At 37.4% G+C, this 12,706-nt stretch overlaps 1 protein-coding gene across 3 annotated transcripts in view; it reads left to right on the forward strand.

Annotated features, from left to right (window-relative positions):
- The window catches only part of LOC121853643, an 86,139-nt gene that overhangs the window by 58,294 nt on the left and 15,139 nt on the right, over positions 1 to 12,706 (forward strand). For 2 of the 3 annotated variants that reach the window (XM_042347919.1, XM_042347922.1), the window contains 13 exons: positions 196 to 310; positions 491 to 607; positions 1,378 to 1,515; positions 1,669 to 1,792; positions 1,990 to 2,116; positions 2,612 to 2,758; positions 3,437 to 3,650; positions 4,078 to 4,234; positions 5,004 to 5,080; positions 5,622 to 5,690; positions 8,073 to 8,149; positions 8,330 to 8,425; positions 8,722 to 8,866. In XM_042347919.1, coding sequence (XP_042203853.1) covers positions 196 to 310; positions 491 to 607; positions 1,378 to 1,515; positions 1,669 to 1,792; positions 1,990 to 2,116; positions 2,612 to 2,758; positions 3,437 to 3,650; positions 4,078 to 4,234; positions 5,004 to 5,080; positions 5,622 to 5,690; positions 8,073 to 8,149; positions 8,330 to 8,425; positions 8,722 to 8,866 — 1,603 coding nt within the window. Of the gene's footprint in view, positions 1 to 195; positions 311 to 490; positions 608 to 1,377; positions 1,516 to 1,668; positions 1,793 to 1,989; positions 2,117 to 2,611; positions 2,759 to 3,436; positions 3,651 to 4,077; positions 4,235 to 5,003; positions 5,081 to 5,621; positions 5,691 to 6,918; positions 6,961 to 8,072; positions 8,150 to 8,329; positions 8,426 to 8,721; positions 8,867 to 12,706 lie in introns of all 3 variants that reach the window. The other variant, XM_042347920.1, reaches the window with a different exon arrangement.

A 12,706-nucleotide genomic window follows, 5' to 3' on the forward strand; every position in this document is an offset into this window, starting at 1 on the left:
TTGAGGGCAATAGTTAACGTGTGTCTCACTGAGTGGAGTCATGTGCATTTCTGTCCTCAAATAGTTCCGGTTTGTTTGTGGTTATGTAAATAGTGAACCCGGTATTATTATTATGAATGAGTCTCTCTCTCTCTCTCTCTCTCTCTCACACGCAAACAAATAATTACTAACTCCCCTCTACCCCTACGACACAAGGTACCCAAAATGATGGAGTGGCTACGTCAGAAACTGGTGAAGGGGTCGAAGGTTGGTGCTGACCCCAGGCTCCTCGGGTCCAACACCTGGATCGCCTACGCTGAGGACTTGGCCAGTGAGTCTTCATTAAATCTAACCTAACATGACATAACCTAAAATTGTCATTATCGTTATTATTTTTATCATCATTGTTATTATTGTCATTATTATTATTATTATCATCATCATCATCATCATCATCATCATCATCACCATTGTTATTATTATCGTTAACTCAGCTCGTGTTAACCACCAGAGTCGGAGATTAAACTGGAGGCAGAGGAGAGGAACTTGGTCGACTTGGTGTGGCCAGCAGAGGAGCGGCCGCCTCACTCACAGGATCCCATCTTCATCCACGAGCTAAAGTTCGCAGGTCACTAGTAAACAGCATCGGGTGAATGTTTTCAGTAGGTCAGGTTAGGGTTGGTTAGGTCAGGTTAGATACTCTTTTAGGTTAGGGCAGGTTATATTAGTTAGATGCTATATTAAGTTAGGTTAGGTGAGGTTAGATATTAGGTTAGGATGGGGTAGGTAAAAGTTTTAGTACTTGAGGTATTAAACTAAGAATATATATACAGTTCTGTGTAAATATAACAAAACATTATCTGCAGCATGGTACTAAGTTGAGGTGGAGGATGATAACTGAAAATTGTGGTTCAAATATTAACCCCTTAGGTGGCATCCTGTATAGAAAGGGTTTGATACATTTCTAAATAAAATCAAATGAGTAACACTGTTAAGTCACAAGTATGTATTTTAGTACGGCTAAGCCTGAGTTTGGGAGATTTGATTCTGTTAATTCCTTCAGGCCTTAAATTACTTTCATCTCATAAGCCAAGACGAATTTTGAGAAGTCATAACTGATCTGAATATCTTGAAGCACTGTATCAGAAAAGCCATATTTCACTACCTGGAATTATCAGCATAAAGGATATGGGGTATGGCATCTCCGTTTTCTCCACAAGGGGTTAAAGTTTTGGCATCTCCCTTATCTCCACAGGGGGTTAAAGTTTTGCCATCTCCGTTATCTTCACAAGGGGTTAAAGTTTTGTACAGTGGGATTTTGACCTGAAAATTGTCCTAATCATTTCGAAAAAGCTACAGAAAGCAGATTATAACCAGAGAGTGAATTTTGTCTCCCAGGGAAGAAGTGGGAGGACAAGGTAGCAGACGTGAGGGCAGAGATGCTGAAGGAGGGAGCCGACCTGCTGGTGGTGACGGCGCTGGACGAGGTGGCGTGGCTCCTCAACCTCCGGGGCAATGATATACCCTATAACCCAGGTGAGTCTTGCTTACTGAGTGTGTGTGTCTGTGCATTTTTGTGTGTATGCATGTGTGTGTGTGTGTGTGTGCATATATATATCCGTTGTGTATTTCTGTCTGTCTATGTTTACTTTTTTAGCAATCAACCACGTCCCTTTTTTTTTTTTTTAGTGTTCCGAAGTTACTTGATCCTGGGCCGGGACGACTTGCAACTGTACATCCCCAAAGAGAAAATCACCCCAGCTGTCGACCATCACCTCCATGTGAACAGCTGTGAAGGCCAAGAATGTGTCGTGTGAGTACCTAACGTAGAGCCCCTTGATGTATGTGTTTTATATAATCCCAGGAGGAATTAATGCATCTATATGTGTAGTAGTTTTCTCCTGACTCTCATTCCCAACCTTTCTTTCTTTCCCCGCCCTCCTAATATGATGTTACTCTAGTTCTCTTTGACCTTACACCTTGTCTCATACTGCCGTGTGCCACTTACAGCATCAACGAGTATACCGCAGTGCTGGACCGGCTGCGGGCCCTCAAACTCAACAACCACGTGAAGAAAGTTATGCTGGGGTCCAAATACTCTTACTCTGGCGGTGCTTCCTATGCCGTCTATTCAGCTGTAAGTGTGAACAAGATGGAGGGATGTGTATGATGTATGTTTCTGTAGGTAAATTATAATGCCTAAACCTCATGATCTTTGTGTTTCTTGAAGTGGTAAATTTTTTTTTTTTTTATTTACCCGCATATTTACTCCATTCTTCTAACTACTTTCACTGTTTTCACGGGAATATTTATACAGTACCATACAGTCATCTGTTAATTTAGGTAATATTTCCTTTCCAGAAAACCATTTGTAAATCAAGCCTTCATAAATCGAGGGATGCCTATACAGTATTCTCACTTCTTTGTTAAATCACCAGATCTATATTCTCATGCACAGTTTATCCCCAGTTCCTTGTGTTCAGATAAACAGTTTATCTTTGGTTTTTTAGACCTATGGAGTTTAAGATTTAGTTACAGCGGCCCGATGCCTTCTTCGAGTACGGTCCACTCAAACCAAACATTGAATGAAAATAACCCGTACAGACATGACTGTGTCTTCTTCCCTGCGTAGGTGCCGGAGGAGATGCGGTTGATGGTCACCTCACCCGTGTTGCTCATGAAGGCCCGCAAGAACGCAGTAGAGGTGGACGGCATGAAGAACGCCCATATTAAGGACGCCGTCGCCCTATGTGACTTCCTGTCCTTTATGGAACCTGAGGTAAGTTACTGCTGGAAGACTCTGGTGTGGAGGATGTCACTGTTAAATATGACCTCTGGATGTGTGAGTAATTTTCAGAATCATCCATGGATGAGGTAAAGTTTTGGGGGCTAGATTAGATTAGGTCTAAGGGTTGTGGTGCTGAGTGGATGTAGCTCTTGGCTCTTGTGCAAAGGTTTGCTGGTTTTATTCCAGGGCATCCCTAGTCTAACCCAACTTAACATTTTGGAAAGTGATGTCATTTGAGTGCAATGCCAACCATACTGCTTCCTTACAAACTAAAGGATCAGTATTGTGTGTTCTGTAACCACACTCTCCTGCACAAGCAGATATCCCTATGAAACAGACTTTCACTTCCCACAATTTTACCACACCAAACCTGAACAGTGCACATTACATTATGCATGCACAGTTTGTCAGTGTGTGAGATATGGAGATGTGCACAACTGACTGGCAGTCTTAATGTATAGGAAACAGACCTTTGAATAATTAATGTTTCATAAGATCAAGATGTAATTCATGGTTATAAATTCAATTGCAAAATTATTAATAATAATTTTAAATTACATAACAAATTCTATTTGTAACTACGGTAAAGATTTATATCATCTCATACTTGAACTTTTGATGCCATAATTATAAAACATAAGCTGGAGATATTAATGACATGTCTTACAGATCATGGAGGGCAAGAACTGGAGTGAGATTGATGCAGCCAACCTCCTCAAGGAATACCGCTCACAACAGAGAGACTTCAAGGGCATCTCCTTTACCACCATCAGTGCCTTTGGTTCCAATGGGGCCATAGTGCACTACCAGCCTGTACGAGAGACAGACAAGAAGATCACCAACACATCCCTCTACCTTCTAGACTCTGGTGGCCAGTATAAGGGTAAGTGTGTCAGTACAGATCACAAGTACCTACACCATTTATATCTGAAGCCTGATGGACATTTCTCAAGTTTCATAGGAATTACTGTCAATTTATTTATAGCTGTCATTCACACCCAACAGGAATGTCTAAATATGGAATACATTACCTCTCTAAATTAAAAAGTAGAGAAGTCAATAAATAACTTTTATTTGGTAATACAAGATAACAATACCTTCTTGTTGTCCTGCCAGAGAGCGAACACTTTTTTAGGGGTCTCTTACATTGCTTGGTTATGGTACAGTATTTGTGGCACCTGTTTGGTTATGGTACAATGGTCTGGCAACACTCTGAAATGTAGTCCTTCATCATTTACACCAGTCAATTTGTAGAGGCTAATGGAGATACATCACGGTGCTTAAAATATCTACCAACACCTTCCTTACAGACGGAACAACAGACGTGACGCGGACGATGCACTACGGGGATCCAAAGCCTTTACACGTGGAGGCCTATACCAGGGTACTGATGGGTGCTATCGACCTGGCTACTCTCATCTTCCCCGAGGGCACAGGTGATGCTGACGTTGACATCATGGCTCGCAGGTGTGTTTATCTTCACCTCCTCCTCCTGTGTGTGTCTCCTTTATCTGTATCTTGTCGTTTTGTCCTTATTTGCTTAGTTATTTATCCCAGTTATATCTTTTTTAATCAACTGACAGTTTTTTTTATTACAGATACCAGTTTAAAAAGGGAGTTATCGGGTATTTCCTTTATGGCTAATGCATCCAGTAGCTATTTGTTGGTCACCCTTATATATCTTGTATTCTCTATTTAATATGACTTTAGGTTTTATAATGAACTAATCCCCATCAGGTCTTCTTTACCCTCATTATTCATTGTTCTCAGGTCCATCACTTTTTCACCATTTTCACCACTTGTCTGCTCACCAGGCAATCAAGCAGTCGGTGTGTTTTCCGTTATGCTCAACTGTTCTCTGTTACGACCCCTCATAGTCATAAACTGTCATTATGTATTCAACAGCTTCTGGTCTGGTTGATGTTATCCATTACTCCTACCCTTAAGTACTATATTATCTTTGAATTGTAATTTTTTATGAACAAGTTGATCAGTGAGCTATGGTGTCATGAAACCTCCATTTAACAGACTATGTAGAGAGAAAGAAAGCCCATTATATCAATGGTGTGTTAGATATGAAACCTCCATTTAACAAACTACTGTATACAGTATATAGAAATGAAAATCCGTTATATCGAGAGGCCGTTAGATGTACAACCTCCATCTAACGGATTATATGGAGAGAGAAGTCTGTTATGTGGAGGTTTTACCGTGATATATCTCTTTCCCCCATCAGACACTTGTATGAGGTTGGGCTGGACTATCGACACGGGACCGGTCATGGTATCGGCATGTTCCTCAACGTTCACGAAGGTACGCACTCTTTCCGATAACTGTCCTCCGTATTTGTACAGTATGTTATTTACAAATCCTCTATCCACTCACTCTACTTTTGTCATTTACTCTCAGTTTCAATAAATAATTAAATGTCTAGTGGCTATTGTACTCAAAATTATATATACCGGTAATATCAGAGTACATTGACATTTTATACAGTATGTTTCATTATATCACATTACTTTATCTGGTTTAATAGTCACTTGTCTAGAGGAGTCACATATTTTTTTTAAGCTGTCTCAATTCAAATCATAGATATATATCATCTCAGTATAACTTTTCTTACCCTTTTATGAATTTTTATTGATAATTTTTTTGGGGGGCCCTTCAAAAATATATGCATAAGTGATGTTGATACTGTATACAAGGTGTTGATATTTTCAGTGTATTCAGTGTAATTTATTTGGTATATTAAGAAATTTGAGGAGTACATGTATTATTTTTTTTTTTTAAGTATTCACAAAATGAATATTAGAGTTCAAGTTAAGATATTTTCACCATATCCTCTTCTCAACAGCACCCATACAGGTCAGGATTTACGCCACCGAGGAACATAAATTTGAAGTCGGACATTTCTTCTCTGATGGTAAATTGTTACAGAAGACCAAGGAAGTTTATCCATGCTTGAACAGTATATCATAAGCTTTGCACACACACACACACACACACACACTACCTACGTCACCCTACCCCTGCAGATGCTGTGTAGTTTGTAACAGAGCAACACATGCAGCAGTACCCAACACGAATGAACAGCCTTACAGAAGATCAGGCTATGCGTTACTTCATACAGTATATCAAACATGCATGGATGTTGTTCATAGCTGTGTCAACAAATGCTAATGGTACTATCTGACTTACTCACTCCTTTGCTAAGATAATATTTTGGCTAGCTCGTTTATGACTACTTTTTGGCTGCTATGTTATTGGACTTAAAAAAATTAATCTCTTATTGTGTGAATGACCTAAGACTATTTCCTTGTTTGTGTATGGACTAACTCTGTTTTATGCAATTGAACTAAAACTATTTTCCTTGACTATGAGACTTGGGAAAAGTTATTTTTCCTATTCTGCACATAGTATAAAGATCATCAGCTATTCAGAACATGTGACAAGATGAAATGGATTAGACATGAATCGTTTATAAGATTAATTAACAAAACAGAAACCACATATTATCCAGCCACGTTCTTCACTCTTAAAATTGTGCCCCTCCTCTTAAATTTATTTTGTAATTATGCAAGACAATGGACGACGTACTAAAGACGGATCTAAAGTTTTAACTGAAGAATGAGAGGAACTAGTATATGGTCTATAGTATTAATAACATACATGTGGGCCACTGTATATTGTAGCACCAACAAAGAAAGTGTTGCAGATTATACTCAGGTTGACTACCATCCTTACACCAAGTCCGATCAAATCAGACCAACGATGGCTGAGATACTGAACTGACAAGCTCGAAATGCCACACTGACATACTGCAGTACTAGTATCCTCGAGTCGGACCTTCAACTTTAACAGGATGGCCCACCAAAAACAGACTAAGCGCGACATAATCCAATTTATATAAGCTTAACGTGGTGCACTGATTGAATTGTTCAGTGGATCTTCATGATGGTAATCTTGATGTGATTTATGGCTGTTTTATGCAGCTTTACCTTACAGAGTCATCTGTCCTGTGTAGCTGTAAGCATGTGTGTTGTATATTTCTTCACAACCACTACTGTCTTGTTAGGCAACTCTGCATGTAATTTATATTGCCTGTTTGTTGCATAGCTAGTAATTTTCCTCCGTTACAATCTTCGTTTTAGCGTTTGAGAAGAAATATCGGGTAAACTTCTATGGATCTCATGGTAAGTGAAACCTTTGTTATATTTTTTCTTCTTTATTAAAATATTTACCTTCATATGCATGTTTCTCACGTAATTCCCTTTACATTAGTGTATTACAGTACAGTACTATATTTATTATACAGTACTGTATGTACCATAATCAGTATCCATGATAAATTTGCATAATTTATTTCTCAATGTAAATAACATTAATTGAAATAATTTGTAAAATAAGGGAAATATAATTACAGTATAGTAAAGAATCTAATGATGTTAGTTTATTTTGTACAGTATTCTGTGATACAGCTCCTCCCCGACTTACGATCTACTCGACTTATGACCACCCACACTTACGACCTGCCTCAGTCGTACCAAAATTTGGTCATATTATGTATTTTCGAGTCCCAAAGTCAGTACACAGACAAAATTTTTGTTTGTAATTCACTTTAAAATGGCTGGCAAGCTTAAAAGTGAGTGTTTTGTGGTGCTGAGAAGAAAAAGAGACACCCATTTTAGATTTTCTATGTGTTATTTAAGCATTTCCGACTTACGACCATTCCGACTTACGACCTGGATTTGGGTCCCTAACCCCGTCATAAGTCGGGGAGGAGCTGTATGTGTAAATTAAAAAAAAATTTGCTTATAGACAATATTTTTATTATTGTACATGAATGCTACAGAAAGGAAATGAAATCTGAGGGAACACAGCTCTTGCCTCTTGTCCTTAATGTCACTAGTTTGATCCCAGGGCACTCCCAGTCCACCCTACTGTACATGGGTACCTAACTTTAGATATTGGAGAAGTGAAAGCAGTCTAGTGCAGTGCCAACCACACTGCTTCCTTGTATACCAAGGTTTATTACGTGAATATACTTGTAGTGTGGTGTATCCACACTGTCCCTAGCAGGGCACTCATGACAAAGAGATCCACTTTCAGTTTTATTATAGAACTATTACTTAATGGTTACTCATTGCTTAATGACCCTGGTAGCTGAAGCACCTAACACAAAGCAACAAAACATAGATTTCGTCAGTCTTTACTGTACAGTACTGTACTGCATTTGAAATATTAAAAGCTAAATCACCTCAGACAACCTTTACCCCAACTTTAACTATCTGTCATTTCCCCTCAGAGCCCGGCTTCTACCTGGACAATGACTTTGGGGTACGCCTGGAGACCATCGTCACCGTAGTGCCTAAAGACACCCCGGTAGGTCTGCACCTCAGATAATTTAAAACAATTAACACTTGACAGAAAAACAGGAAGACTGGTTTTGTTTTGTATCATCTTAAAATACCATAATTTACCTGGTTTAGGGAACTAAAACTTGTGCTTGGTGCTTATTGTTTTTGTGTTATACAGTTAATTAAAACTTTTCAACTTCCACAGTATCACTTTGACAAGAGGTCACTAGGCTTTGAAGCTGTCACTCTGGTACCCTTTGAGCCTAAACTCATCAACATTACAATGCTAACTGGGAAGCAGGTAAAGTAATATACAGTACAGGACTGTATAAAAGAATTGTTTTCATATTTCTTTTAGTACAGGTTAAAAAACTTATTCTTTTGTCTCCAGTGCTTATACAGTTATTTTATGAAGTATTTCTTTGTACACTTAGAGGAATTACAGGAGTCACTAAGAATACTGCATGGATGGTGTACCTTACTTAAAAACTGTAGTGTTATCCTATATTTAAACTTTTTAGTATAGTAAGATACCCAGTTTCAGTCAAGGCTTTTCTCACTGTCAGTAAACAATAACTCTCTAATATTACCTTACAGTGCCACTGGCTCAACTCCTACCATGCCCGCGTGAGAGACGTAGTCGGTGGAGAACTGATGACCCAGGGCCGCACCCGAGGATACGAGTGGCTGATCTCCAAGACGGAGCCCTTACCCTGCGTCAACCACTACGGCGGAACTCTAGGCAAGTCATCAGACACTATGGCAGCCCTGACTGTTAGTGACCTGGGTAGCGTAATTATTTCTGGGGGTGAGGTGCCGAGTGCGTCTCTTATGGCGCTGCTGTTGTTGCTGGTAGTTGGGGTTGTGGGTGTGAGGATTAGTACACACGGGCAGTAAGATGAGTTACCGTACGCTGTGCTTTCATATGATTAGAGTCAGCTTGTGTAGATACTTGACATAAATTTGGGTGTATAAAGTAAAATCTTCTTTGAGGTTTTATTGAGGGTTTGACACGTTTCCTAATCTTTCTCTCTATTTCTAACATTGATGAAAATGTTGTACAGTATATTTAGAGGTATGTGAGAATAGGTCACAGTGTGTAAATAGATGACTAACAATAACAGATGTTGTGTGTTAAAGTTCAAGCAAAATGTCAACACCTAAAGTGAACGATGCATCGAATATATTTCTTGGTACAGTAAATTGTCCTTGACAATGACTTTCTTAATTTCATGTTGTATATACAGTATAACATATGTGGGTACAGTATATATTTTATCAATGAATTCTCATCTAGTGACATATTTTAATGTCCTCTTTTGCTGATGAAGATGGAAGGGTATCTAATATTTATTGAGGGATTAAATATAATCTGGCCGTGAAAATTGCCAAGTAAGATGATGAATATTCAAAAGTTTTGTATTTTGCTGTAATTCAAATGTAAACATATATTGAGTCACAGTCATTTACTTGATATATAACAAAGGTCATCCAGAACACTAACTTTTGGAATTAAGAATGACTTACAGTAACATCTTGAACAGTAAACACAGGGAATGGTTGTAGGTACATCAGTCATCTTCACCAGCTTCACTCACCTCCACTGCCATGGATCTTTATTATATACTACAGCAGTAATGTTCTTTCTCAAGGTCCAAGAGGCTACAACACTAAAACATTTCTGACAGACTCCATGAGACAACATAATCTAATCTAAATGATATAAACTAACCTGTCCTAACCTAGAAACATTCTGAGGTTGATAGTTTAGGTTAGCTTAAGTTCAGTTTGTAATTTGTGTCTGCTGTCAAAGTATGTTTTAAAGATGTAATCTCTTGGAGCTTAGGAAAATAGCTTTATTACTGAGAAACAGAAGAATACTGTCCTGTAGATGGTCTTAGGATGCCAGACTCAGAAGAGATTCAAGTGTTGAGTCTGCCATAAATTGTTCTCCTGTTGTCATTTACTGTACAGACAACAGGTATTCATTGACATGACAGATTGCTATTGGCTAATTCACCATGTAATGAGAGATAAGTTACAGCTGGAACAATGATGCCCTAGAGTGAAACAATTAAATTTGGGGATAGAAACAAAATGGATTTAGTTCAATCACAATATATATATTTTTTATTCTTGTGCACCATTCTTCTCTTGACAGTAACTTGTCTCAGTCTACCTTGTTCACATGAGCTCTGCCACTAGGGTCGAGAGAAGATTCTATCAATGGAATGAGGTGTGTTGGGTTTATATAGAGATCTTCATTATTTAATTTATTTTCATTATATTCTGTAATTAAGTGTTGATCTCGAATGATATCCCAAACCAGAGAAGTAAAAGTTAGTCTGTGAAATATATTGATAATGAAGATGTCTTAAAGTGAAAAAGAAAAGTTAAAAATGATCAGCAGTGTTTGATTTTATTTTGTCATTCCCTCACACATTCACCCAACATGACTCAACCAATCACGAGCTTCCTTTGATTTGACCCAGTTGTAAGCTTGAAGTGAACAGAGTATAGAAAGGGAATCAGCCAATAAAATGTCATTGTTGAAAGAGCTAATACAGTACCTGTTGTTGTCTCTACATATGACAACAAGGATATGAATGTCAAAATTAATATTCTTTAGAAAATTGTTTTGCATTTGTGCACTCCAACTACTGGTACTGTATATTTTTTTTATGATATTAAATTAAGTTTTGGGAATGATAATATCTGAGTTTTAAATATTTGTTGAGGGGTGTCACTTGTATCTATACCACTGATCATGTTTACAATCATTAATTCCTTCCTTTTTGTACAGAATATTTGTAACACTTAGAGTAAATAATATCAACACTTAACCCACCAACACACACTGGCTTTACAGATAACTTTTCTAATACTGTACTGCAAAAACACTACAAACATGATTTTAATGATCTAATATTTTTTTTTATAAGTATTTGTATAATATTAAGTGCCTGCCATTAACTGTGTCTGATGGAATAGGATGTAATGGACCTGTGTAGTACTGCTTGGTCTGTCCTTCATCATGAGAAAAAAAGAACATCAGAAGTATATAATAAAATCAATATTTTCTAAGTAAATAATTTGTATTTGTGTTTTATGATATACATGATTACAGTATGTAGAAGTATGACTATAAACTGGTGTGTAAAGGAGCTTATAACTTATTATGTCAGTCAAAAAGGTATGTTAGAAACCATCCCTTCAGTTATTAATGCTCGGTGATGTGGACTAAGTGAAAATTTAAATGGTAGTTATATATTAGTGTTGTGTTCAGGCATTTCTGTGCCTCTGCAGTTTATGATACATCACATTGTTGTTTAAAGTAATGCATCAGGTTCATTATTTATATAGACAGATTGATGTTCTGATGTATATTATTTCACCAGGTTGTGGTGGAAATTTTACTGTTTGAAAAGATCAAAGTTATGACTTCTGTTGTTTTAAAAGCACAAAAAGGCTAAGTATGTACATTGTATATATACACTAATACATGTACAGTATCTCAAAGACGTATCTGCCCACACACACTGTGTGAAACATTACGAGACTACGGATGATAGATATTGGGACGTGCTTTTACTTTGGTATATAGTTTAGCATAAGTAATTAAATGTGTATCTATTTTGGAGTAATTAATATGATGTTCGGCTACCAAATGTAGTAGGATCAATATACTACAGAGCCATGCATGCCAACCCTTTCGGGACATCACGAATTGCATGTAGCATTTCAGAAGTCATCAGACCATCCTGACAGATACAGGTACTTGTTTGAGATACTGTACAGTACTGTACCTGTATATCAAATTTTATTGATTTAATATATGAGTTGATAACTGAGCAACACAGCTCTAGGAATATTCAAAAGGATTCATTAGAAGATAAAATATTAGTAATGAGAACAATAGGTATGATATTTCATAATAATAAAAGTAGTGTTTCTCTTTGGTTGGAGAGTCACCATAACACTATATGAGAAGAAACCCACAATGGCAGATGACATGTTTATTCCAGAATTTGTCTGCCATTGTGGGTTTCTTCTCATACAGTGTTTATCTTTTTTAAGGTTGTGAGTTTGTTTCATTATGATCATACTGAATGGCTAAGGCACCATAAATAACTTGGTGTTTTATAGTTACTTTTCATAACAAAATATTGATGCTACACATACCCCAGGTCATTACAGCTTACATGATGTCTGAAATGTGAAGCTGTGTGTATCATAACTACAAAAGTATTAAGTGTGGAGGATATATTTATGAATTAATATATGTATCTGTGTAAGGAATTTGTATGTACGTTCTGTGGATATTTTTGTCCTGAAGTTTCTGTCATAATGTCATGAACAAACTTACTTTATTCATTGACTAAAATCTCTCCTTCCCTTGTTCCTTATGAGTACAGTAGTAATAATGATACGCTTTTCTGTTAACTTATGAACTCACTTTCTAAAAGGTAGCTACATCACAACTCTTTGGGGATGTCTAGTGAGGTGGATCCTTCTTAAAGAAGTAGCAAGCAACACATTTTTATTCTTTGATGTTTCTACGAGTACTTCATGGTGAATGGAT

The sequence above is a fragment of the Homarus americanus genome, unplaced genomic scaffold (genome assembly GCF_018991925.1).
Source record: "Homarus americanus isolate GMGI-L3 unplaced genomic scaffold, GMGI_Hamer_2.0 scaffold4896, whole genome shotgun sequence".
Taxonomy (NCBI): Eukaryota; Metazoa; Arthropoda; class Malacostraca; order Decapoda; family Nephropidae; genus Homarus; species Homarus americanus.